At 44.6% G+C, this 24,232-nt stretch overlaps 3 protein-coding genes across 9 annotated transcripts; 2 read left to right on the top strand and 1 right to left on the bottom strand.

Moving 5' to 3' along the window:
- Positions 1–412: 412 nt before the first annotated feature.
- Positions 413–8,371, top strand: LOC148320125 (arrestin red cell). 2 transcript variants are annotated; one of them, XM_088279372.1, is made up of 16 exons: positions 413–758; positions 1,825–1,855; positions 2,261–2,321; positions 2,411–2,455; positions 2,531–2,628; positions 2,702–2,800; positions 3,043–3,102; positions 3,409–3,476; positions 3,601–3,736; positions 3,817–3,901; positions 4,729–4,801; positions 5,726–5,863; positions 5,940–6,023; positions 6,689–6,765; positions 6,857–6,911; positions 6,982–8,371. In XM_088279372.1, the coding sequence occupies exons 1-16, from the start codon at positions 736–738 to the stop codon at positions 7,067–7,069; spliced, it is 1,221 nt and encodes a 406-aa protein (XP_088135498.1). In that variant the 5' UTR covers positions 413–735; the 3' UTR covers positions 7,070–8,371. The 2 variants fall into 2 exon arrangements, with proteins under 2 accessions (XP_088135498.1, XP_088135497.1); XM_088279371.1 differs by having other exon boundaries at positions 415–758; positions 6,979–8,371.
- Positions 8,302–10,492, bottom strand: taf9 (TAF9 RNA polymerase II, TATA box binding protein (TBP)-associated factor). Its single transcript, XM_088279373.1, has 6 exons — positions 10,339–10,492; positions 9,706–9,787; positions 9,444–9,580; positions 9,060–9,267; positions 8,750–8,866; positions 8,302–8,670 (listed from the first exon to the last, which is right to left on the bottom strand). The coding sequence occupies exons 1-6, from the start codon at positions 10,372–10,374 to the stop codon at positions 8,510–8,512; spliced, it is 741 nt and encodes a 246-aa protein (XP_088135499.1). The 5' UTR covers positions 10,375–10,492; the 3' UTR covers positions 8,302–8,509.
- Positions 10,457–24,232, top strand: LOC148320123 (tripartite motif-containing protein 3-like). 6 transcript variants are annotated; one of them, XM_088279364.1, is made up of 20 exons: positions 10,457–10,507; positions 11,136–11,360; positions 11,468–11,556; positions 13,528–13,653; positions 13,782–13,832; positions 15,462–15,647; positions 16,296–16,425; positions 17,678–17,785; positions 18,480–18,631; positions 18,919–19,201; positions 19,459–19,557; positions 19,641–19,793; positions 19,949–20,324; positions 20,789–20,892; positions 20,959–21,126; positions 21,346–21,514; positions 21,989–22,033; positions 23,002–23,072; positions 23,153–23,293; positions 23,514–24,232. In XM_088279364.1, exons 6-20 carry the CDS (start codon positions 15,511–15,513, stop codon positions 23,664–23,666), a joined length of 2,289 nt encoding a protein of 762 aa, XP_088135490.1. In that variant the 5' UTR covers positions 10,457–10,507; positions 11,136–11,360; positions 11,468–11,556; positions 13,528–13,653; positions 13,782–13,832; positions 15,462–15,510; the 3' UTR covers positions 23,667–24,232. The 6 variants fall into 6 exon arrangements, with proteins under 6 accessions (XP_088135490.1, XP_088135494.1, XP_088135493.1 ...); XM_088279368.1 differs by lacking the exons at positions 10,457–10,507; positions 11,136–11,360 and having other exon boundaries at positions 11,407–11,556; positions 21,992–22,033; XM_088279367.1 differs by lacking the exons at positions 10,457–10,507; positions 11,136–11,360 and having other exon boundaries at positions 11,407–11,556; positions 13,528–13,654; positions 13,771–13,832.

The following is a 24,232-nucleotide window of genomic DNA, read 5'->3' as shown; positions in this document are numbered from 1 at the left end:
GCAATACACAATGCTACACTTGCATTCCTACGGCATTACAATATACTGCTCTACACAGCACATTATTGTGTTAAACTAGTTTTTGCAGCACACAGTATGAAGTAATTCACCTACATCACAATACAAAGCATACTTTCCACTTTACAATGTACAATACATTGCACACTACAGATACACATGACTATGTAACACCAAACTATAACTGCTTCTCACAATTTCACAACACGATTGACAGAATGAGTTAAACCTGTGTTTTTTTTATGTGGATATTTGTTTTGTGCATGGCCGGAAAGGGTTAATTGCAGTTCCGTTCATTCCAATGGGGACAGATGATTTCAGTGTTTTGGGAGACGAGCGCGGTCACGAAACCATTTAGAATCGTATCTAAAGGCACCCCTCGACGCGCACACAAACTCGTCACGGTGACGTCGTGTGCGTGCGGGCGTCGCGTTTGACGCAACGTGATCATCTGCAGCAGGGGCGCGCGAGCACGTACACACGCACGCACGCACACACCAGCTGCAAGTGAGCTAGGCAAACAGCGCAGCAGCTTCTGCGGAAGTGGCAGCAAGCTGAGGCGGCGCTTCATGAAATTAGCATACCCGCTTAGCGGTTCGCTGAGACGAATGGAAGGCTGAACCACAAAAAAAAAAAATCCCTTCGAGCCAAACGACTCAAGCGACCGAGTCCGGGCTCGTCTCTTCCGGTCCTTCTTGACGTCCGCCAGCCGCGGAGATGGGCGACAAGGCGGGTACGAGGTGAGCGAGCGGACTAGCCTCCGCGGGCTCGTTAGCATCACGCCGTTGGCCCGAGTGGTTGTTCGTCAAGCCGCGATGGCGATCTGCGTGTCTTAATCGTGCCTCTTTTCGATTAAAAGAAGCGATCGTTGGTGTTTTTGTTTTGTGTGCAGGGTTCGGTGGGTTTGTTTTCGGGCGGCACGGCGAGCGCAGCAGGGTGGGGTTAGCTAGCGGGTTAGCTGCTAGCCCCAGCTGTGTCTCCGCGACACTCGAATCTCACATTTGATTTTTTTTTGTCGCTCTGCTTGCATTTCTGATTAAATCTGTCGATATTTGTTGTTAAATGGAAATCCACGGTTCGTTTTCTGAGCGCCGTTGTTGTCGTCCACGGTGCATTATTTGAAGCAATTCCCCAAGGTGGATGTTGAACTACATCTGTCATTTTGAGCGAGGTCAAATAAAGCGGAACGGAAATAGATGACTATCGCCTCTGTTTGTTTGTCCGTTCGCTATGTTTGTTGTTCTCACGCCCGACAAATGAGCCATTCGATGGGAAAATGTACAAGTGTGTGCAAGTTGCAAGCGACTGTATTTTCTGAAGACGCTTGAAACGTTGGAGGAACACCCGGCGGCATGTTTTAATATTTGTTTTACGTCTCATTGGAATAAACTCACCTGCTCCACCCGCTGTGTCAGCATACAGCGCGCACGCGCGCGACAGTTGAATTGTTGCACGTTGCACCACAAATCATTGATTACATGGAGCGTATCTGTAATTCAAGTCACAAATAGTTCTATGTGGATGTAAAATACACATATATGAGATAACTTGTGTGTTGTGACACTTCTGCTTTGACTCGCAGCTACTTCCTGTTTGGTGTGGGAAAGGAAGTAATTGGTAGTTGTGACCATACTGATGCATTGGCTCCTGCCCCTAAAAAAAATCCCCAAAAGTCGAAAAGTGACTTCCCATTTAAAGCAAATCTTTCCTGTGAGCCAACAGGAAGAAGTCACCAGAGTGACATCTCCTCACCTGATGTTGCTACTTCCTGTTCCACACTGATTCTTCTTCTTCCTCTTCTTTTAGAGTCTTCAAGAAATCCAGTCCAAACTGTAAGGTGAGCCCAATCTTACTCCAGGGTTATAGAATCAGTAGAAGGTGACTTGTTGGTTCTAAAAGCTGTAGAAGACACTTAGAAGGTGGTAGAAAGCCCATCTACGGGCCTCGAGAGCCCCAATCCATCCTGTTTCCGACCCCCCCCCCCATCAGCTAGTCAGTAAGCTTTGCAGATGTCTGATAACAATACTGATCATTTAAGGTTGGATAGAGTGTCCTTAGGAGTGGACTTGGGCACCCCTGCTATAGGGTCTATCAGAATGTGATCAGTAGGTTCTAGAAATTAAAGGTTGTAGGTGACTAGAGCATCTATAGAAGGTGACTAGATGGTCATAGGAAACTGGACAGGAATTAGGAGATGAAGCTTCTATAGTGTTGTGATGCAATTGTGGTCTGGTGTGGGCAGGTGACGGTTTACCTGGGAAAGCGGGACTTTGTGGACCACCTGGACCACGTGGACCCAGTAGGTGAGTCACCTGATCCATCACATGACCTACCTCATGCTCAGGTCTATCACTTCACCATTATTGTCGTCATTTTGTCTCCTTGCGGACAGACGGTGTCATACTGGTGGATCCTGAGTACCTGAAGGACAGGAAAGGTATGGCGGCAGAGTCTAATCCTTCTTCACAGCTGTTTGCTCACATTGCCCATTCGTCATCTTTCCCGTGCATAGTCTTCGTCACGCTGACGTGTGCGTTCCGTTATGGCCGTGAGGACTTGGACGTGTTGGGTCTGTCCTTCCGCAAGGACCTGTACATCTCCACGTTTCAGGTAGCTGCAACGCCGTCACACTTGCTGGTTGCCGAGGCCCGCCGCGCTCACGTGATCTCACTTCCTGTTTCAGGCCTTCCCGCCTGTCCCCGAAGAGCGAAAAGCCAACAGTCGACTGCAGGAGCGGCTCCTCAAGAAGTTGGGCCAGCATGCACACCCTTTCTATTTCACTGTGAGTACACATACGCAGATGTGTATATGCACACACACACACATGTTGCAGCTTGTTACTGACGCCATCACGTCACCAAGCCAACAGTCTGTGTTTGTGTGTGTGTGTGTGTGTGTGTGTGTGTGTTTTGAAGGGAGTGAGCGAAGTCACTAAGGTGCGCGTGTGAAGTTGTCACTGAAGTGTAAGTGAGAGAGTTTGTGAGTGTGTGAGAAGGTATCACTAAAATTATGTGTGTGATGTAGATCCCTCAGAACCTTCCGTGTTCGGTCACGCTGCAGCCCGGACCTGAAGACACTGGCAAGGTAAACTTGACAAGGTTGAAGTTCACTTGATTAGGGCAAAAGGCAAACTTGGTGACATCGCAAGTGGGCGGGGCATTGGATGGTTCACCTTAACGGCTGGATAAGGAAAATTAAAGCTCAATAAATTTAGCCTGTTGTCAAATACGATTTATGTTCATGACTGTAGTCGCAGTTGCGTCAACGGCGCTTAAGATGGCGCAGGCATTACCGCACTTTTGCTTTATAACCGGATTAATAGATCATTGGAGCATTCCTCCCAAAGGATTTGGTGAACTCAAGTTGGTGTGGTTTGTGTAATGCACGCAGGCGTGCGGCGTGGATTTTGAGATCCGAGCATTCTGTGCCAAGAACATGGAGGAGAAGATCCACAAGAGGTGAGCGTTCAACTCGCTCGCTCGCGCTGCCCTCAACTCACGCATGCACCTCACTGTTCACGCCCCCTCTGCCTCCCTCCTTCCTCTCTCACTGGTCCTCTTCCAACTTAACTCATTCTCTCAGGAACTCGGTGCGTCTGGTGATCCGCAAGGTGCAGTACGCTCCGGAGAAGGCGGGGCCTCAGCCCATGGTGGAGACCACTCGCAGCTTCCTGATGTCGGACAGGTCGCTGCACTTGGAAGCGTCGCTGGACAAGGAGGTAGACGCGTATTCACAAGGTGGGGTAGCGCATGTCGCGTGACGAGTGTGTGTGTGTGTGTGTGTGTGTGTGTGTATCAGCTGTACTACCACGGCGAGCCCATCAGCGTCAACGTGCACGTGACCAACAACTCCACCAAGACTGTCAAGAGGGTGAAGATTTCAGGTCAGCCTTCACACCATGTTTTTTGAACATGTTTTACATGAGAAACGAGTACGACATGACTACGACATACATTCTTGTTGGGCTGCAACTAACAATTATTTTAATAATGATAAATCCATCGATTCTTTTTCTTTTTTTTTTCAATGAGTGTCATTTCCACTGCTTTATTCAAAAACAAAACATGAGTTCAAATTGCCACTGTAGAAAATTCATAACCATGAATTGATGATGGTTCGCAAACTGATTAGGTCCAGAACGTGTCAGAAAATCAGCAACAATGTTGATCATTGTTTTCTAAAGTAAACAGAGAGAATCGGATTTCTTTCATGGAGAATAATTACTATTGAGAGGCTGAAATTCACGATTTAGACTAGTTGATGTTCAACAGGGTCCCTCAACGAATTCATTATCAAGGTAGTTGCCCAATAATTGTTGCGCCCCAACTTCCTTGACACCAATTCTTATTTCGCCAGCGCATTGGGGCCACCTTGTGGCATTATAGAAAGAGCACAAAAACCAAGATGAGCTATTTGCACTGCCGCGAGTTCATTATTTCTGTCAAAGTTGATTAAGTGTGGATGCTGACGGGGAAAGAAAAAAAAAAAAGCCTCGCTGGAAAAATAACTGCTACAAACAAAAGAAATTCAGCAAATCTCAAAAGTAAATAGAAAAAAAGAAGCCAAAACCTGTTTTGAGTCTTGTCAAGTGCTTTTTCTATAAGCAAAGAGGGAGAGGGGAAAAAAAGTCAATGGAAATGGCAAATGCAGCTGTATCGCTTAGCTCTACCTTGACCCCTTGTGTGCATTTGTGTGTCCTTGTCCCCGCAGTGCGTCAGTACGCCGACATCTGCTTGTTCAGCACGGCGCAGTACAAATGTCCTGTGGCGCAGCTGGAGGCCGAGTAAGTACACGTGTGCGAAACTGTCACGTCAAATTTGAGTGTCTTTCAGTACACGGGCTTTGCAATTAATCAGAATTCAATGATGATTATTACACTCAACAATTACAAAATTGGCATAATCATGTTATGTTATTATTCATGACATTGTTAAAATAGTCCAATTTCTAATATACAAGTTAGTACTTGACTTCAAATAATAAGCGTTCTGTTGAAATTGTTGCTTTATATGTTACTAAAGTTCTACGGCCATTTGCATAGCAAGTAAACGCCAATCCCATTGTTTGAATACTCGTAAATTCAATTATTCCTCAAATAATTCTGGTTAATATTTTTTTTTTTTTATTTTATAATTGAGCAGCCCTATTTAGTACTTACCAGTGAGTATCCCAACGTACGTGTTTATCCGATTGGTCAATTTTGTTGCCGTGGTGAGCCAAAATTTGAATTATAATGCCCTCACATGTGGGCAAGGCGAGTCACTGTCATCGAAATACCAACAAAGTGGCGCCTTGAGACACGAGTGAGTCAATATTGTTCAAAAACATGGCTTCAAGCTCTGTACGTATTGCCAGTCTCAGCTGAAGGCTACCATCACACTAAACGTTGAATAAAAAAAATGTACAGTGTATAATTGCTTCCTGAATGCTAAAAAACACATTTTTTTTTGGGGGGAGGCTGGAATGGATTCATAACATTTCTATTCATTTGCCTGATAAAAGCTTATTTGAGATGCCAGTGTTTGTATAACTAGTGTAGGCAAGAAAAAAAGTATATAACGCTCGCAAGGAGCTGCTGTGGGTTGTTAGGCCACACCCATTACAGACACACATGCAAACAATCCTAAATTGTATATGATACAGTGCAGTTTTTCTTGATCATTATGTCTGGGGGAACTTTGAATGACAGCCGTGGTGTGCGTGTCAGTGACCAGGTGTCGTCGAGCTCCACCTTCTGCAAAGTGTACACCCTGACGCCCACCCTTGACAAGAACCGCGAGAAGCGAGGCCTGGCGCTGGACGGGAAGCTCAAACATGAAGACACCAACCTGGCCTCCTCCACCATGTAACGTGCCCACACACACACACACACACACACGCGTGTCACTTGATGCTGATGTGTGTGCGTGTGTGTGTTGCAGCGTCAAAGATGTGACCAACAAGGAGGTGCTGGGCATCCTGGTGTCCTACAGGGTCAAAGTCAAGCTGGTGGTCTCACGTGGAGGGTAGTGTATCACCTTGTGTGTGAAGAAAGTGTGTGTGTGTGTGTGTGCAGCCAAGTCACTAAAGTGTGTCCTTGATGTGTGTGAGAAGTAGTCACAGAAGTACTTTTATGAGTAGGGGTACACATTTGTGTTCAGGACTCACTAAAATGTGTGTGGCGTTGGTGTGTGTTTGAGTGAAGAAGTCACTTAAGTTCCAAAAAGTGCTGGTGTGTGTGAACGTGGGCATGAGAAAAAGTCAAAATGTGCGTGCGGAGCGTGCGTGTGTGTAGGAGTTGCAAAAGAATGTGTGTGTGTGCATATGAAGGCGTAACTTCAGTGTGTGTGAAGTCACTAACGCGTGTGTGTGAGAGAGAGAGTCATTAAAGTGTGGGTGGAGTCAGTGTGTGGGGGTGCGTGTGTGTGTGTGTGTCTCAAGGCAGTAAAGTGTAAGCGTTTGTGTGTGAGTAGGGAGTAGTACCACGTGAAGGAGTCACAAAAAGTGCACCTGTTTGTAAAGGAGACTCATGTGTTTAAAGTGCGGGGTAATTAAAATGTGTGTGAGGAGTCACACAAATGTGTGTGTGAATAATTGTCTGAGTAGTAGTCACGAAAATTTGTGTGTGAGCGACAGAAGTAAATTGTGTGTGTGTGTGTGTCCCTCCTGACCCCTTCGTTGTCCATCGCAGCGACGTGTCCGTGGAGCTGCCGTTCATCCTCATGCACCCAAAACCGGCCGAGCCCCCCGTGTCGCGCCCGCAGTCAGGTGAGTGTCCGCACGTGTGTGACCTCACCTTGCCACCTCGAGACACATGGGCTAACCTGTGCGCGCACGTGCCTGTGTGTTTGTGCGTCAGCCGTGCCAGAGTCGGACCCGCCCATCGACACCAACCTGATCGAGTTCGACACCAAGTGAGTATTTCCTAAGATGTCATGCGTGAGCGCGTGTAGCGTAGCCATAAAGTGTCTCTCTCCTCAGCAGCATCTCCCAGGACGACGACTTCGTCTTTGAGGACTTCGCCCGCCTCCGCCTCAAAGGCGTGGTTGACGACAAAGACGAGGACTGCTAGGAGCGAGCCACGCGTCTCGACACACGTACATGCGCGCCCACACACACACGCGCACACACACATTCACACGCACGTTAACATTCCCCGGCGGAAGGACGGCTGGCGCCAAATTTGGGCGTCGCCTCGGTGATCTGACGCACCATCTTCTCCACTTTTCGTCTCGACTGAAGGATCGCCATTCTGGCTTCTCAACCAGTAGGATTGCCAAGGTTCTTTGCATACAACAGCAAGTAGAGGTTTTTGTCTACCTTCCACTTTTAGGCAAACTACCCAAGTTGACCACAACAAGGTTTTCTTTTACTTTACAATCAACGCCGGTCAACTGAAAGCTTTCTTTGTCGTGAATGGTAGTGTGCCGAAAAAAAAAAAAATGTAACTGCAGTTTAAAACCTGCATTTGCTGTCAAATCCAGCTGTTGGAAGAACCTGAAATGTGAGGTGAATTGCAACCTTTATTTACTGTAAAGTATCATTGTTTGCCAAAAGAGGTTTTCATTCACTTTCCTCCAAGCCCCGCCCCAACTATAGCTGACTGCAAAAAAAAAAGTTTTAATCGCCTTTCTGTTTTTTGCCAATACAAACCTTTGTTTGCTGTGCTATTCAAAGAAGCTTTACACTATCGTCGGTTGAAGGATGTAAACAAACAAGGAAGCTACATTGCTTTTATTTTGAAATGTCTTTTTGAATGTTTAGCGGTTTTTCCTGTGGCGATGATGATGGCATCTTGTACAGAATTGTCGATTTTCAAAAGGTGTTTATACCCACAGGGGGCCGTCACTCTCCGTCCGTGTCACTTGCAACATTCCTACGGCGCCTTTTTTTTTTCTTTTTCTCCACCCCCAATTTGAGCGGCTGGCGGCGTTCAGCGTCTCACTTGTCTCAGCCTTCTTTCCCATTTTAAAAGTCCCAAAAATGTTGAGTGCCATGACCCCATTTAGCCAGTATGAAGTGTTTCCTGTGGCATCAAGTGCATTAAGGGGGATAAAAAAAAAAAAACCTTCAGCTTTTTTTTTTTTTTTTTTTGCATAGTTTGCTTTGGATCTTTTGGCTCTGTGCAGTGGTTGGCCACGCCCCTGAAGGGAAAGAGGCGGAGCATGTTCTTTGCAGTGCCGTGATTGGTCGTCGTGGTCGTTTTAGTCGTGCATGTGCGCTAACTTTTTTGCGATGCGCGTGATGTGTGTCGAAACCTGTGCCCTAACTTTGCCACAAACAGGAAGTGACTTAAATGCTTGGTCATAATCATTCACATTTTTTTTTTTATTTGAAATTGTTTTTAGGATTAAAGGAGAAAAACAAAACAAAAGTTGTTGTGTCGTCAATCTGCCAGAGTTTGAAAGTTTGTGTTGGGGCGGCAGCGTCATTGGGTGACGTGAAGTGAGCATATCGGTAAGGGTGCATTTTAAGTATGAGGGTACATTTTTTTTTATCCTGTTCTGTGATGTCACATGGCATCATAATCGTCGTCATCCTGGTGTTTCCTCTTGAGCGACTCACTTCCGACGGCGCTCTGAGCTGAAATGTTGGTGGTGATGAGGATGTTCTTGGAGCCAATCAGAGATGAGTTGATGAGCACGCTGGAGGCGGCGGGCGTGCTGAGCGGGGCTGCAAGGACAGAACAATCGATTGGTCCCCCGGAACACCGACCCGAGTTGCCTGCCTAGTTGGACATTTGCCGCCTTACCACTTTTAGTGCTGCCGCTCTGTGAGGAAGGCGGGATCTGCACGGCGAACCTCTGACCTGTCAGTGACACCGGCGCTCCCACCTTGGTGCCGCCCAACGACTGAACCGACGTGTTTCCTGAAAAAAAAACGACATGGGGTGTGGTCAGTGAATTCTAGCTCCGCCCCTCCAAACAAATACCCACCCAAAAATATGCAAAATTGATAAGCGTCCCATGGAGGTGATTTGTTCTGTTGAAAAATTTTACTACGAATTCAGTTTATCCAACAAAACAGGGTGCTACATAGTTGGTGGGTAGACGGGGACTGACCAAGAGTGGGTGTGGCCGGTCTGCTGGAGACAGCGCTGAGACGGGGTGCCGATATCCTGCCGGCTGATGCTACCTTCTTGGGGAGAAACTTGAGGCGGTAGTTGGGGGCGGTCAGGCAGTAACGGTCTGGGGGAAGGCGGGGGCCCGTGTACGGTTTGATGAGGGGCAACGGCGTCTGGTTCTTCTGTCTGGCCACCTCCAACAGGAACTGATGGACAAGCAAACATGCACACACATGCCTACTCATATACACAAACAAACTCACACTTAAATGCATACACACATAAGTATGAAAAATAAAAAAAAATCTAATAAAAAAAGACCAAATGTGCACACTCATGCCTACAAATCTAAACAAGTGGGCACGCACACGCGTTTTCTTACATCTCTGGGTGGCGGCGACGTGAAAGACTGATCCATGCGGCACTGAATGGCCAGTTTGATGTCATCTGCGTCTACGTTGGCCTTCTTGGCATGCGAGGCGTAGATCTTGGCATCCTCTATGATGCTCGTCACGTATCCTGAGAATAGCAGGAGGCGTGATGAAAGTCGGGCTTGACAGAAGCATGACAGAGGCAAGATGAAAGCGTGACGGCACCACGATAAGTAGCTCGCATCATGATTTTTGTCATGGCAAAAGACTTACTATAAGTGAACTCCAACATCTGGTTGATGACACGGGGCTCATACTCAGTGACCCCCATGTCCTTCAGGATCTGCATCATCACCTGGAGTGAAAACAAATAAAATAATAATTTAGCCAATTTGTCACCATAAAGAAACTATTGACATTTTTTGGGGTAATTTTGTCCTTTGTATACCGTCAGAGAATGGTTTTAAATTAACGTAGTCACCATTAAAAAAATCATTTTACACGTTGTGTCACTTTGAAATACATTGATACATACAATGCATACACACTGCATTAATTTATTATACATATCTAATATATATACGTACTAAACGTTAGTTGTATACACTTGCACGGTGTTTTGTGGACATAGACGATGGTTTGATTAAGCATCGCCCAAGAAACGCCGACCCTCACATTGAATTAATTCAATCAAGTAATGGTAACAACACTGTAGTTACGTTAGCCATCCGGTTAGCAGTGGTTATAGCTAACCAGACGCTATCCATTGTTATCAACGGATATGCTAAGAAGCTAGTAGCGGCCGAGCCAGCCAGCGAGCAACGCCGCAAAGGAGTTACACAACGGGACAAGATTAGTGGATAAAACGCCACCACGAGAACGCGAAAAGCCGCATTAAAAAATTACCTGGGCATCTTTGGGGATGGTTTTGGGAGCAGACATGTTTGATCTTCTTCCTTCCTTGGCAGCACCTTCCGCCTCCGCGTTTTCTTCTACGTTTTTAAAAATGTTTATTTCGCGGGCGCTTCCTGGTGGACCGGAAGTCCATTCGGAACAAGCGAGTTCGGTTCAGACTGTAAGTCGGCAAATGTTATTGTTATTCGACCGTGTTAAAAGTCATTCGCATTTGGTAACCCATTTTAAGTTCTTTTTGAGCGGGCTGCTTTAAACTCATGGCTTTGTCATGAACACGTTCGGAAAAAAACAGTCACAAGGAACAGATGATGCGCATGAAAATATTTGGAACATGTGAAAGGAGTGAGGCTCCGGCTCAGAGAATGGATGGATGGGAAGAAATAATTAGAAACATGAGTAACAAAAAGCAAAAGTTGCTTTTCGGATTTGAACCTAACGCCTATTTTTCCCCTCACGTTGTGGTTTTTACTATTTTGTAATATTTCATAGACTTTTTTGGAGTCCTCTCAATATACGTTTTAAAACATAATTATATTTTAATTGTGTATAGGTAATGTTTTTTTTTAACACATTTGTTATCTTAAAGGCTAATTTCTATCAATTTAATGGCGCCTGTTATTTATTTGTATTTAATTGATGAAATACAGTATGTCATTTTACATACATATTTAATTCTATTAATAAATTAGATTCTTGTGTTACATTTCATTTGTGTGTTATAACAATTTTTCCCTAATTATAAAAATTGTTATTGGCATTGATTTGCTTTTTCCCTTTCCTTTTGGCAGGGATGAGGATTTAAGCGGGAAGCCGTCTGTGCCGGATGCAGTCGCCATGGCAACACGCAGAAGCACACACATCATCCCTGAATGTCTCTTTCCAGAGGATATCAGGAATTCCTAAAACATTAAAAAAAACACGCCTCTTTGTTGCTATCTCTCCTCCAGTCTGCTCATCTTATCCACCATTGGTCCAGCCCGTCCCCGCCCATTCCCCGTATAGCCAATCAGCTGGTAGGCTTCCCCTCTACACTCGTTGACAAGTGACACACACAAACACACACACATGCACACTGATTGCCAACCCACGCTCCTAATGCCTGTTCTCATTTTGGTTGTAGTGGTGGTTTGGATGGGCGGGTGTGGCCCCGAGCGGAGGAGGAGGAGAGGCCGCCGCTGAGACGTGTGTCTGGAAGTCCTAAGTCTACCCGTGAGTCTTGCGTCCGTCGTGCGTGCCCAAATGAGGCTGCGTGGAATCTGCCCTGACATCACCTCCCTTGACGAGGACATGGATTTCTTGTGTTTCGATGATAACGTGCAAATGTCAGCGTAAAATGCTGAGCGGAGTGTCCCAAAAAGAAACCTCAGTCTCCGGCTGTCGTTTGTTGTTGCGAGACTGCAATTGGAGAGCGGAATGTCCAGCTGGCATGGCAGGAATGTGGAGCGGCATGGGGAAGGCAGCGGGGGGGCATCACATGCATGCTGAAGTCACATCACCTAAATGGGACTTATTTGGGGGTGGGGCGCGCCTTCTTATTTTGTGGTGACAGTTTGAGACTTGGTGCAGTTATGGTTGCTGTTAAAAGTGCTTCCTGAATAAAATCGTGATGAGGTTTTGAGAGCACGAACTAAAAGCAAGTTTTGGTTGTTTGCTGTGTAAGCAAGATTAAAGGCGATTAATTAGGCCTTCATGATTCATACATACATTTTTGGGTGATATATTTTCTCAGAATCTCTTATGAAAAATTATAGTATTTCAATGTTTTTTAATGCAACTGATGAAACAATATTAGAGCATCATGATTCAAGTACAGTAGATCCTTCTTAAGAACTTTTCATTCTCATGAATATTGAAGAGTGAAATCACGGACATTCATAATAACCTGGACTGCATGTGGCCTATCACGGCTGAAGCCGGAGGGCGGCCATCTTGTGTTGCCACGGTTACTGACGAATTCTCTCAAGTTTTGGCTCCAAACACTGTTATCAGCGCGTGTTTTATGTCAGGATCACCGTTTGGCGTCATAAGAGCTCGCATTGTAAAATGAGTACTATTTTGACAACGTGACATATATAATAATAATAACTGTACATAATAACCGTTTTTTAAGATTATGCCAATTTTTTAATTGTTGAGTGTCATAATCATAATTGTCTTTTAATTCATTGGGAACAATGAAAACATAACGTGCAAATCACACGTTCAGATGTTTGCCATCTATGTGTTTTCAAAATAGATATTTATTATAATCGCTCTGAATTTAGAGTCGGAATCCCATCCGGATCGAAAGGCAAGGCCATGTAATCACCATGTCGCCTTCATCGTTTCACAACCAACACGTTTGAGACTCTGACATGCCTTCACTGACTTTCATTGTCTCTTCACACGACTAATAAATCCACCCTCTCGGAAATAAAATAAACAGACATTTGAACAGACTACATTATGCAACCTGTGTGTTCCTCGTAATCTTTGTATTGCGAGAGGAGATAGGGGGAGGAGGTGGTGCGTGCTTTGTGTAAATGTGTGTGTGTGTGTGTGTGCGTGTGTGTGTGTGTGTGTATGGGGCGGGGGGTTGTGGTTAGGCGCTGCAGGGTTGAACTGCCCATCCTGAAATAATTTGTTCCTTTAAATATCCCAGCGGTACAGCAGCTAACCAGAATGTGACGTCATTAAGATGAAGCTCTCCGTCACTAACGTGCAGTCGCGTGTTATGTAACGCTCCACACTGACACTTGGTTGGAAGGAATTGGAGAAGCTGCCAAGTCACAAACGGCGCTTTATTAAGGTTCCATGGTGAGTCATCAAACTTCACTGATACAAAAAGCCGAAATCTGTGCATTATGTCATTGAGCGACTGTCTACAGTCCAAGTCCAAGTACAAGTTCAAACGTCGTCGGAATTTGTACTTGTACCCCAAAAATGTTAGAAATTTGTAGTTGTATGTATGTATATATATTTCCAGTTCCTCTTCCGCAATTCCGACATTCCCACGTCGCTGCATCTTCTCCTGCCATCTGAGAGTTAAACTTCCTCCAGCCAGCCAACAGAAATTGTTGGTCCGTGATGCAACCTCCCCTCTCCTCCCTCACGCCCCTTCCTCGCTTCCCGACCAATCCGAGCACTCAATTGTGTGCGTGCATGCGTGTGTGTGCGTGTGTGTGTGGTGCTGGGGGTAAGAGAGTGGTCTGCAGGATAGGAAGTTGTGGGTGTGCAAGTGAGCGATCAGTCCGGGATGCTGCTTGGATTTTGTGACGCTCATTCAACTAGAAACTCCCAAGAATGACGCACTTCACACTGTTCACTGTAAGTAAAGGCATCTACTCTGTGTGTGTGTGTGTGTGCGTGAGCGTGTGAAAGTTCATGACAGATGATGTTTACAGTGCTCATTATTATAAATTCATCTGTTTTTCGGCCTCCGGGCACCAAAACAGGAAGTGGGAAGCAGGAAGTCGTAGGATACCATTTCCTCCTGTCAGTTTTATGTGAGTATGTGTGTGTGTGCACGCATTTGTTGTATGTAGACTGTGTGGCTCATGGCAAATGCTTCACGAATGGCTTAATTCTCGAATGGTGCATTTGTTAAAACTGGGATTTTTGAGATCCAGGATTAGAAAAAGCCCCTTCTGTGTCCAGTCAAGGCAAATCGATGTATCCCAACTTTGTGCAACTGTGGAAGCTCCCACCAAAGGGATTTAGATTTATTTATTTTTTCACTTTGAGATTGAAGCTCCCAAGTGGGGTTTTTCCAATTTTCCGGCGGTGTTGAATGCACCATAATCTTATTCCAACCTCTGTTTTTTTGTGGGGTCAGAAGTATTACGGGTACATTTTGGTCATCTGACAACTTGACACACTTAGCACAATGTTTAGTTGAACATAGTTTTGCGTTTTGTTTTGTGTGTTTCCAGCTGGAGCAAAAATAGTTGAGTTGTTTAGAACGTTCTCCCTCCAAGGAATCTTATTTTAGCGAGCGTCCTGATCTGGCCGCTGGTGCACGCAACTAAATTTAGACCAATGTCGTTACACTGATGATGATTTCGATTTTGTCTGTTGTTCACGTGGTTCAGGTGTCATCTCAACGTGATATTGTTAACTGTTTTTGTTTGTTTGTTTTTTTTTCACTTCTTTTTAATCACTTAGATCTGAACTTGGTTCTTGGCTGGTTCTTGAGATGGCTTGTGACTGCTTAAATGTGTTTGTTGACTTTTTTCTTGGCTGTTCCTTTTGATTTTTTAAAGTTGCTCACTTATGTTTTTTTTTTTCAATGCTCCATTTTGACTTGCTCCTGACTGGTCCCAAAACTGTTTTTGGTCTGGTTCGAAGTAGTCCTTGACTTTTTTTTTTTTTTTTTTTGACGATTGGTACTTGGATTTTGCGTTTGTTTTTTGGGCAATTTTTTCACTTGGTTGTTAACTAGTTAGTTTTTTACTATTTCTTACTTGTTTCTCAACTTGGATTTTGCATTGAAACATATTCAAAAGAAGCGGGGCACACTTTTATGAATAAAGCGCATTGTGATCGGTCGCCATCATATTGTAAACCTGCAGTCAGTCCCATTCAGCGTGATTGTGTGTCAAGTCACAGCAGGCGGCCACGAAATCCAGCAGTGGCAGATGTGCACACATTTTGGATTAAGTAAATTGACTGTTTCTTTAACTGGTTCTTTTTGGGTTCTCTGTTGCTAACCCCCCCTTTTTTACTTTTGTTTTTTTTCCTTACCTTTTTTATTTTTCAGGGGCTTGTTCTCAACTTTTAATTGATTCTTCACTTTAGTCTTGACTGATTCTTATATATTTTTTAACCTCTTCTTTTCTGTGTTTTTGACTTGTGCTTGTCCTTTTTTTTTATTGGTTCTTGATTTTTTTTTTAATGTTCTTGACTTGATTTATTTGACCAACTTTTGACTGCATTTTACTTGATTTTTGATTTTCTTTGACTGTGAAAGTGTCCCACTTTGTTAATCCTGCCTTTTTTGGCCTGCCTGCTGATTTCATTGTAGGCGTATTAACTCGCCAGTAACAGTGACGACTTTTTCTCCCTAATTAAGGAATTAGTCCATTTTCTTGTTGGCGTTCCCGGCTTGGCTTGACTTTTCCTCTCTTTTATTTCAGAATTTGGGGGGTCCTGGCTGGCGCCCGTGAGCGCCTGTGCACCTCAGCCATGGCAAAGCGGGAGTCAGGCGAAACTGCCAGTCCGGTGGTGCGTCAGATCGACAAGCAGTTTTTGGTGTGCAGCATCTGCCTGGACCACTACCGTAACCCCAAAGTGTTGCCCTGTCTGCACACCTTCTGCGAAAGGTAACACCTCCCTCATTTGCATATTAAAATGTGCACATTTCTAAGATGATTTATGTTCATAATCCTTTCCCTGTTTTTTGACTGCCAATCTGTCTGCAGTTGCTTGGTTTTTAGACATGGCTTTTAAAGTGGATTTCAATGATGTTCCTTGTAGGTTCTTGGCTGTTTTTTGATAGGAGTGTCTCGCTGCCTTGCTCTGCCCACACTTGAAAACAAAAACTCCAATTGGTCACAGTTTAGCATGTCCCATGGACATCCTGAATACAGCACATGTCCTAATATGGGCATGTTTCCTGCAGTGAATATTTGTGTGTGTGTGTGTGTGCGTGTCAAGTGAATGAGCGGCATTAAAGCGCCGTTAATCCTGCCTTGGAGCGAGTGTGCCATGCGAGCACAACGTAACGTTATTAAATTATGAATATGCAGAACCAGTGCCAACTGGACTCAAAAAGGCGCAATATCGGAACCTGTCGACCTAGTTTTGTGGTGATCTTAATCGACTCAGTCAATGTTTTTGCCCCAGCCCAACTGAGGCTCCAGGGTATTTATGTTGCTTTCAGGAACACATTTTTGTCTCCCCTTCATCCCAATGAAATACGAGCGACCATGCCCGACAATACCTATCAAGCTGTCCGTCTGCCCGTCTAGCTGCCTGCAGAACTACATTCCGGCCGAGTCCCTGACGCTGTCGTGCCCGGTGTGTCGGCAGACGTCTATTCTGCCGGAGAAAGGAGTGAGCGCTCTGCAGAACAACTTCTTCATCACCAACCTGATGGAGGTTTGTCATTCAACAATGTGCTTTATTTCGGGGGGCTGATGTCAGTTTGGGTGTGCTTGGTACTTTGTCTCCCGGAATAGCTGGTTAACATTCGAGGGTCTCGGGCAGCGACGCCAGACTCTGCAATTGACTTTGAGGGCCAAATGATGACATTTGAACCTGCAGCAGGCAGGCGGGTGCAATAACACCTCCATCCGGGGCCGCTTGTTGATTCAACAAAATAGTTGTTATTGTAGCAGTGAGACCTGTTCATGGTCTCTTGAGGAATTTCATGTTTCATTCTTTTTTTCTGTTTAACTTGATGCAGTTTTCATCTAAAATTGCTGTGACACCGCTTGCGTTTCAATAAAACACTGGATGTTTTCATTTGAAAAAGTAACTGATTGTTGTTATCCTATGCAACTGTTTCAATCTATTTTAAATTCATTCAAATTTAATTTACATAAAATTTGTAATTTTATTGTATTCTTTGTTATTTTGCTGCACTGAAAAATATTTTTTGATAAATTTACTCAATTGTATTTGGTATTTTCAGTGGACTATTTCAAATATGTATCTGGAGCCAGATGATTTTATTTTGTGCAACAACCTGACAAAAGAAAATTGAGTCATTTCAACACACCATTTTTTCAGAGTGCGCAGCGGCAGAATTTATCATTTAATACATGTAATGGTATTTCAATTATAAAATATAGAAATGATGTAATTAACTCAATGCACATTTAAAAAAAAAAGTTTGCTTTTCATACAGTTCTTATACTGTCGTATTCCTAATTAAATTGTAAAATAAACCATTCTTGCAATTATTTAGTCATAAAAGTTGATGCACTTCTTTTTTATTAGCTGCATGTTTATTCTTCCGCTGCTCTTTCAAGGGGACTTTAAAGTAGTTTTCATTTTAGTTTTTTTCCCCATTTCATTTTTTTGGTTTCACCAAATTGTTGTCATAAACTTAAATGTAATATTTTGTTCTATATTCATTTTTGCTTTATTTTATGTTTATTATAAATCTAATTATTTTGTTAATTATATGTATTTTTTTATTATTGATTTAGTTAGTATTTAAAGACGTTTAAAAAATAGAAATAATTTTACTCTACTAATTTTACTGTAGTGTACTGTATTTACTAATTAGCTGGATAATTTATTTGGATCACGTTATAAGATTTACTAATGAGGTAAAGACAAATTGCCATGTTCTGTTGATTCCCTCCCAAGCGAAAGTAAAGCCAAACACTTGCTTTGCATTAAGGTCCTACAACGAGAACCCGAGTGTTCGAGACCCGAGGCCTGCAGTGTCCTGGAGTCTGTCAGTGCTGCAGCGGGGAAACCGCTCAGCTGCCCCAACCACAAAGGGAAGGTGGGTTGAGGGTTTTTGGGGGTGTTCGTGCACGGTGATCAGCCAATCAGAGGGCAGCTCACTGGATGAATTTGAAATCTAATTGGTTCAAGAAACAGTCCATGAACGTATGTGTGCCATTGCAAAGGCCCCCGGGTAGATTACATTGACCTAAAATGTTGAAATCTGATTGGACAAAAAAAATTTAACATCCACTTGCTTTTACTGGAATTGGAAGCTGATCAGCCAAGAAAAACAATCAAATGAAGACAATAAAGTGAGCTGCAGTGTATTCCCTCTTTAACATTTGCAAAGTTGCCTCTTGGTGGCTTTAAAAATTTGGTTTGGCAACATCTGATTTCAACGGAGTGATTTCATCAACCACAAATGAATAAATACTATTGATGAGCTTTATGTGAAGGTGGTTTGTAAGCGTTGAATAATTCACAGGCAGTTATGGAACATGGGTTCATAATGGTGTACATGCTAGAAGCACAGTGTTGATGCTTTATGATCCTTTCGATTTGATATAGTTTGCCTTTGCAGCTATATTGTGCTATCTCAAACGTCCTTTTTGGCCATGAATTACTCAACGACTGGGACTAAATTATTACGATTTCATGACCAAATTAGGTTGTCAATGTTTTGGTCAGTGCTTCTGCCGGCAACCATGCAGGGTCTCGATAATGTTTTACCCCGCCCTCCCACCTCACAGTTGATGGAGTTCTACTGTGAGTCGTGTGAGACAGCCATGTGTCTGGAGTGCACGGAAGGCGAGCACCTCGAACACCTCACCGTGCCGTTGCGCGATGTCGTGGAGCAGCACAAGGCGGCGCTCAAGAGCCAGCTGGACGCCATCCACAGCAGGTAACTGACAACGGCTTTTCCAAAAGCTACTTTAAGTTCTTTATTTGCACATTTGCCCATGAAGCTCTCAGTTTAAACTGACCCGTAAACAAAATATTCTCTTAGGTTAATGATAAAATATATAATGTGAAAGCCAATTGTGCGAATGGAGATTAGCATATGGGCCATATCACTGAATCTGTGCCAATTGTTTGTTATGACTCCCTCAAATTAAACCGACTTTTTTCAACCCTAAATCGTATGATATTGAACTACTTTCAATGTGTAACAGAGGCACTCCTCCACAGGTTGCCACAGCTCACGGCGGCCATCGAGCTGATGAGCGAGATCTCCCGTCAGCTGAGCGAGCGCAAGAACCAGGCGGTGGCAGAGATAACCGACACCTTCCAGGAGCTCGAGCAAGCCTTGGAGCAACGCAAGACGGAGCTGGTGGCCGACCTGGAGAACATCTGCAGTGCCAAACAGAAGGTCCTCCAGACACAGCTGGCCGCCCTCCTCCAAGGCAGGGATCACATCCAGAGTAGCTGCAGCTTCACCAAGCAAGCGCTGGATCACGGCAGCGCCACCGAGGTAAGCCTCACCGCTGTTGCAAGATGGCATCAATAATATTCTCATCGCAAAAAACTCCACAAACTATGCGCGTATTGCTGCATTTTGCAGCATTTGATATTTTGGCTCACAGTATCCCAAAGGCCCGGTGACAGCACCTAATCATGAACCCATGTTATGTAAATAACTATTCAGTCAGTATTACTGAAAACAGTTACTCGAATCCATAGTTTGAGCGGAGGATAGATCGTCCTATAAGATGTTGGCTGTATGTTCAGGTTCTGCTGGTCCAGAAACAAATTAGCGAGCGCATGACGGTGCTGGCAAGACACGACTTCTCAGAGCGACCGCATCAGAACGCACACCTGGACTGCCGGGTAGGCATCCAACCACGTCCACCGAACACGTTTGCTGTTTTTAGGAACGAAATTTTCAGCTGACTGGAATATTTGGCGTTCAGGTGGAAACCGAAGGCCTGCGACGGTCCATCCAGAATCTCGGCGTTCTGCTGACCACGTCCGCCGTGGCGCACACCTCAGTGGCCACGGGTGAGGGTTTACGTCATGCTGCCACCGGGCAGCACCACACAATCACCGTCACCACCAAAGACAAAGTAAGAATATTGAGTTAGCATTTTGGCGACAATCTCGTTGAACCAGTCAAAGAGAGGACTACCTTAACCCTTTTCAAAACCTACTTCCAAAACCTAAATCTAGTTTAAAGCCCTCCGTTCAAACCCTAACCATATATTTTTTTTTCTTTTCCCAGGATGGCGAGCTGGTGAAGACGGGCAACGCGCTTTTGAAAGCCGAGATCTTGTCCGCCTCGGACGGGAGCCGTGCTGCCGACGCAAAGGTGACGGACAACAAGAATGGCACCTACGAGGTGGGCTACACGCTGCGCAATGAGGGCGAGTACGCCCTGGTGCTCAGTCTGTACGGCCAGCCCCTGCGCGGCAGCCCCTTCCGCCTGCGTGCCCACAAGCCCTGTGACGTGCCGCCCTCGCCCGATGACCTCAAGCGTCGCATCAAGTCGCCCGCTGCCGGGCACATCCGTCAGAAAGCGGTCAGGCGGCCCTCCAGTATGCAGGCCGCCGCCAAGAGGAAGGACAACCCCATTGAGGACGAGCTCATCTACAGAGTCGGTTAGACGCTCGGCCGCCTGCCGTAGGGAAGCGTGTCGTGTTGTTGTGGATTGATGGCACGTTACGCGAAAATGAAGCTTCAAATTTGCTTCATGAACCAGTTGTTGTAGTTTTTGTGTCCTGTAGATGGCACTGTTGATTTAAATAAAGGGTTTAAAAAATGGCAAGTTTGTGTGCTTTCAGCCCAATGTTGAACCGAGAGCGCCATCTACTGGAGTCCAAAAATTACTACAACAGCTTCATGAAGCAGATTTGAAGCTTCCTTTACCCATCACTAGTGAACGCAGAAGGGTGCGTGACGCAACCAGTCTGACGAGCAGTTTGAAATTTTTTGTGTCATGATGACGCGTGACATGCAGCCATACTCAAAAAAATGTCAATTTTACCTGACATTTTCTGGCACATGACTGCTATTTTTTTTATTTATTATTATTTTATTTATTTTCTTTGTGATCTGGTTCCAGGATCGCGCGGCCGTGAGCGAGGCGAGTTCACCAACCTGCAGGGCATCTCGGCGTCCGCCAACGGCCGAGTGGTCGTGGCCGACAGCAACAACCAGTGCATCCAGGTCGGCCTCGCTCACCTTCATCCTTCCCCTCCTCCTCTTCATCACATTAAACGTGTTTCTGCGCAGATCTTTTCCAACGATGGCCAGTTCAAGATGCGCTTCGGCGTACGCGGCCGCTCCCCGGGACAACTGCAGCGGCCGACCGGTGTCGGCGTGGACTCTAGTGGCGACATCGTGGTGGCCGATTACGACAATCGCTGGGTCAGCATCTTCTCCTCAGATGGAAAGTTCAAGGTGAGGCAGCTGAAATTGGGCATTTTGCGCAAGATGACACACACTTTATTTTGGGGAGACAGGCGCACATGCCTTGGGCGTTAAAAGTACCACATCTTCCTTTTGGTGCCGGGGGAAGTCTAGTTTACTATTCTCACCAAGTCACCATGCGCATATTTGGAATGTACTTTGTGATGTAAGAAACACTCACATGTGCTGCTTTTTGCTTCGGTGGCGCAGAACAAGATCGGCTCGGGCCGTCTGATGGGTCCGAAGGGCGTGGCCGTTGACAAGAACGGGCACATCATCACTGTGGACAACAAGGCTTGCTGCGTCTTCATCTTCCAGGCCAACGGCAAGCTGGTCACCAAGTTCGGAGGACGCGGCGTTGCCGACAGACAATTTGCAGGTCGCGCATGCCTACTTGCCGCTGCCGTCGCACCCTCGACACTTACGGATAAAGATAAGAACAAACATGAGCAACACTTGCACCATCAGAGTAGTAATTCTGACTGACCATGACTTGGAGAGGACCAGAAAGCAACAAGTAATCAAGTCACTCTGGCCAAACTGAAAATAGCTGGGACAAGGGGGGCGCGGTAGTCTATGTTACAGGGAAATGTCACAACTCTGTGGGAAAAAGAAAATCATACAATGTGAACAAGTCAAAAAACATTTTACTTAAAAAAAAAAAAAGCTGCAAATTATAAGGAAAATAAATCAAAACTTTTTAATTAGTTACAAAATGACATGGACTGTTACGACAAGAAGTTATGTCATGCAAATGCAATGTCAAGTGAACGACATGCTAATGTTGTCTTGGTATGTCTTGTTTTGTTTTCTTTTGTGTTTGTGTTGTTGCAATGTATTTTTTTCCACTCAGCAGACAAACTGCTTCCAAACGTTAATAAGTCAGACTCAGTGTTCAGTAAGTACTTTTTTCGCCGTCCAACTTGCACTGCCACCCCCGCAACGTTTTCACTTTCTGTTCCGTGTGATTGTCAGTGCTACAAACTAACGACTAGAGGGGCTCATCAATCCCCATGCTTGTGCATGACTGGTCCAGCTAGTTTCCACCAAGCGCTCCTCAGAAAAAAAAAAGTATAGTTGAAATCTAGTCAGATGTTATACAAGAATAAAGTTGGTAAGGCGAGATTGGCTTACACCAACTGAATCAAAGTCATTTTTATATGCGAAAAAAAATCACAAAAATGTTCTAGCTTTAACAAAGCTCTAACTTGAAATAAGAAATTACTCAAAGCAAGTAATTTTTAACTTTCGAGCAGAAAAAAAAATCTACTCAGGGGCGGGGATACAAATAACCTCATACTAGGGCGAAAAGTGTACATTTTCAGAGGAAAGACGTTATAAAAAAAGGACTTAAAACCTCAGGAAATATTTTTTTTTAAAGTACAAATGTTATGAGAAAATGTTTTCTCCGCACCCACAAAAATGTAATTCAACAAGAATAAAGTCACAGTAAATAACAAAAATAGTCATTATTTGATGAGCATATAGTTGAAATTTTTTTGGGGAAAAAAAGTGGATTATTATACAAATAAATTTGAAATTTTTCATCATGAAATGTGAAAATCTTATAATTCACACAAATTTAGTGTGCAAACAAGTACAAATTGTCAATTTGCAAGTGAAAAACAATGTTGACAAAACGTCTTAGCATTTCCAAGATAAACGTTGATGATGATCTCAGGAGTTAAAAAGTCGCAATTTCACGAGAATAGTTCAAATTTTCGTAAAAAAAATAAAAATAAAAAAAGCCTTATGTGGCGTGAGTGTGGCGCTTGGTGGATCATGGACTTGTTGCTCAAAGCCAATCGGAGCAGCCTGCCGAAAATTTGGCTTGATCTGCTTTGTGTGCCCGTCCTCCCCCGGCAGGTCCGCACTTCGTGGCCGTCAACAAGAAGAACGAAATCGTTGTTACCGACTTCCACAACCACTCGGTCAAGGTACGATCGTCGACCTGTCGTCGCAACGGCCATACCCGTCCGACCCGTTCCCACACGGCTCTACTTCCTGTGGCCTGCAGGTGTACAGCGCCGACGGCGACTTCCTTTTCAAGTTCGGCTCTCATGGCGAAGGGAACGGACAATTCAACGCGCCCACCGGCGTCGCCGTAGACACCAACGGCAACATCATCGTCGCCGACTGGGGGAACAGCAGGATACAGGTCAAAACAGAAAATCAGACGAAAAAGTTGCACTTTGACAAGAGTTAAAATTCGATGTGAATATATGTAAACCAAACAGTCGTCATTTTATTAACAACTGAAGTCAGAATGATTAAAAAGAGGAAAGGAAGCCAAAATAATAATCTTACGAGCAGGCAATCTTCTCCCGCAAATTGCGCACACCGTGATGCCAACTGTGTTTTGTGTTTGTGCCCCTCAGGTTTTTGACAGCACGGGCTCCTTCCTGTCGTACATCAACACATCGGCTGACCCGCTTTACGGCCCGCAAGGACTGGCGCTGACTTCAGACGGGCACGTGGCCGTGGCCGACTCGGGAAACCACTGCTTCAAGGTCTACCGATACCTGCAGTAGAAGCCCGAAAAGCCGCACGACGCTCCAGCCGACAAAGAAACCCAAAGGGAGACACCCAAAAGGAAATTTTCCCTTTTGTCCTCGTCTCATGTAAGCTCAAGCCGTACGAAATGTCCTTTTTCCGTTTCCAAAGTCAAATGTAAAAATATGAAGATTCATACTCTACATCACATCAAAAACGGCATTTTACAAGAATCAAGTCTACACGGTCGAAAGTCCTAATCGCCTTTAACAGAACCGAGAGAAAATATTTCATTTTGCTTCGGCCCCAAAAATGTAACACGAGATTATGTCATATTTGCACTGTTTCAAATGTTACAATAACAAAAAAACGTTAGGTGAATAGTATTTGAAGGGAAAAGCTCAATTGAAAACTTATCTATTTTTTGGTATTTGAAGGCAAAGCACAAACTAACAAAAAAATTAACTTTAATAACCAATTCAATGCCAATGATTCTAAATGTAGCGTCTGTAGGAAGGAAATTTTGCCAAAGCATGGAAACCAAACTCCTGCCAAAACATTAATTCCACCACTGTGTAGCATCTCATAGCAGCTGACATCAAAC

This window comes from Idiotropiscis lumnitzeri, chromosome 17 (assembly GCF_059441095.1).
Source record: "Idiotropiscis lumnitzeri isolate Australia: NSW breed Sydney's pygmy pipehorse chromosome 17, RoL_Ilum_1.0, whole genome shotgun sequence".
NCBI classification, from domain to species: domain Eukaryota; kingdom Metazoa; phylum Chordata; class Actinopteri; order Syngnathiformes; family Syngnathidae; genus Idiotropiscis; species Idiotropiscis lumnitzeri.
The sequence above is the reverse complement of the archived record's forward strand: the minus strand, read 5'-3'. Positions and strand labels throughout refer to the sequence as shown.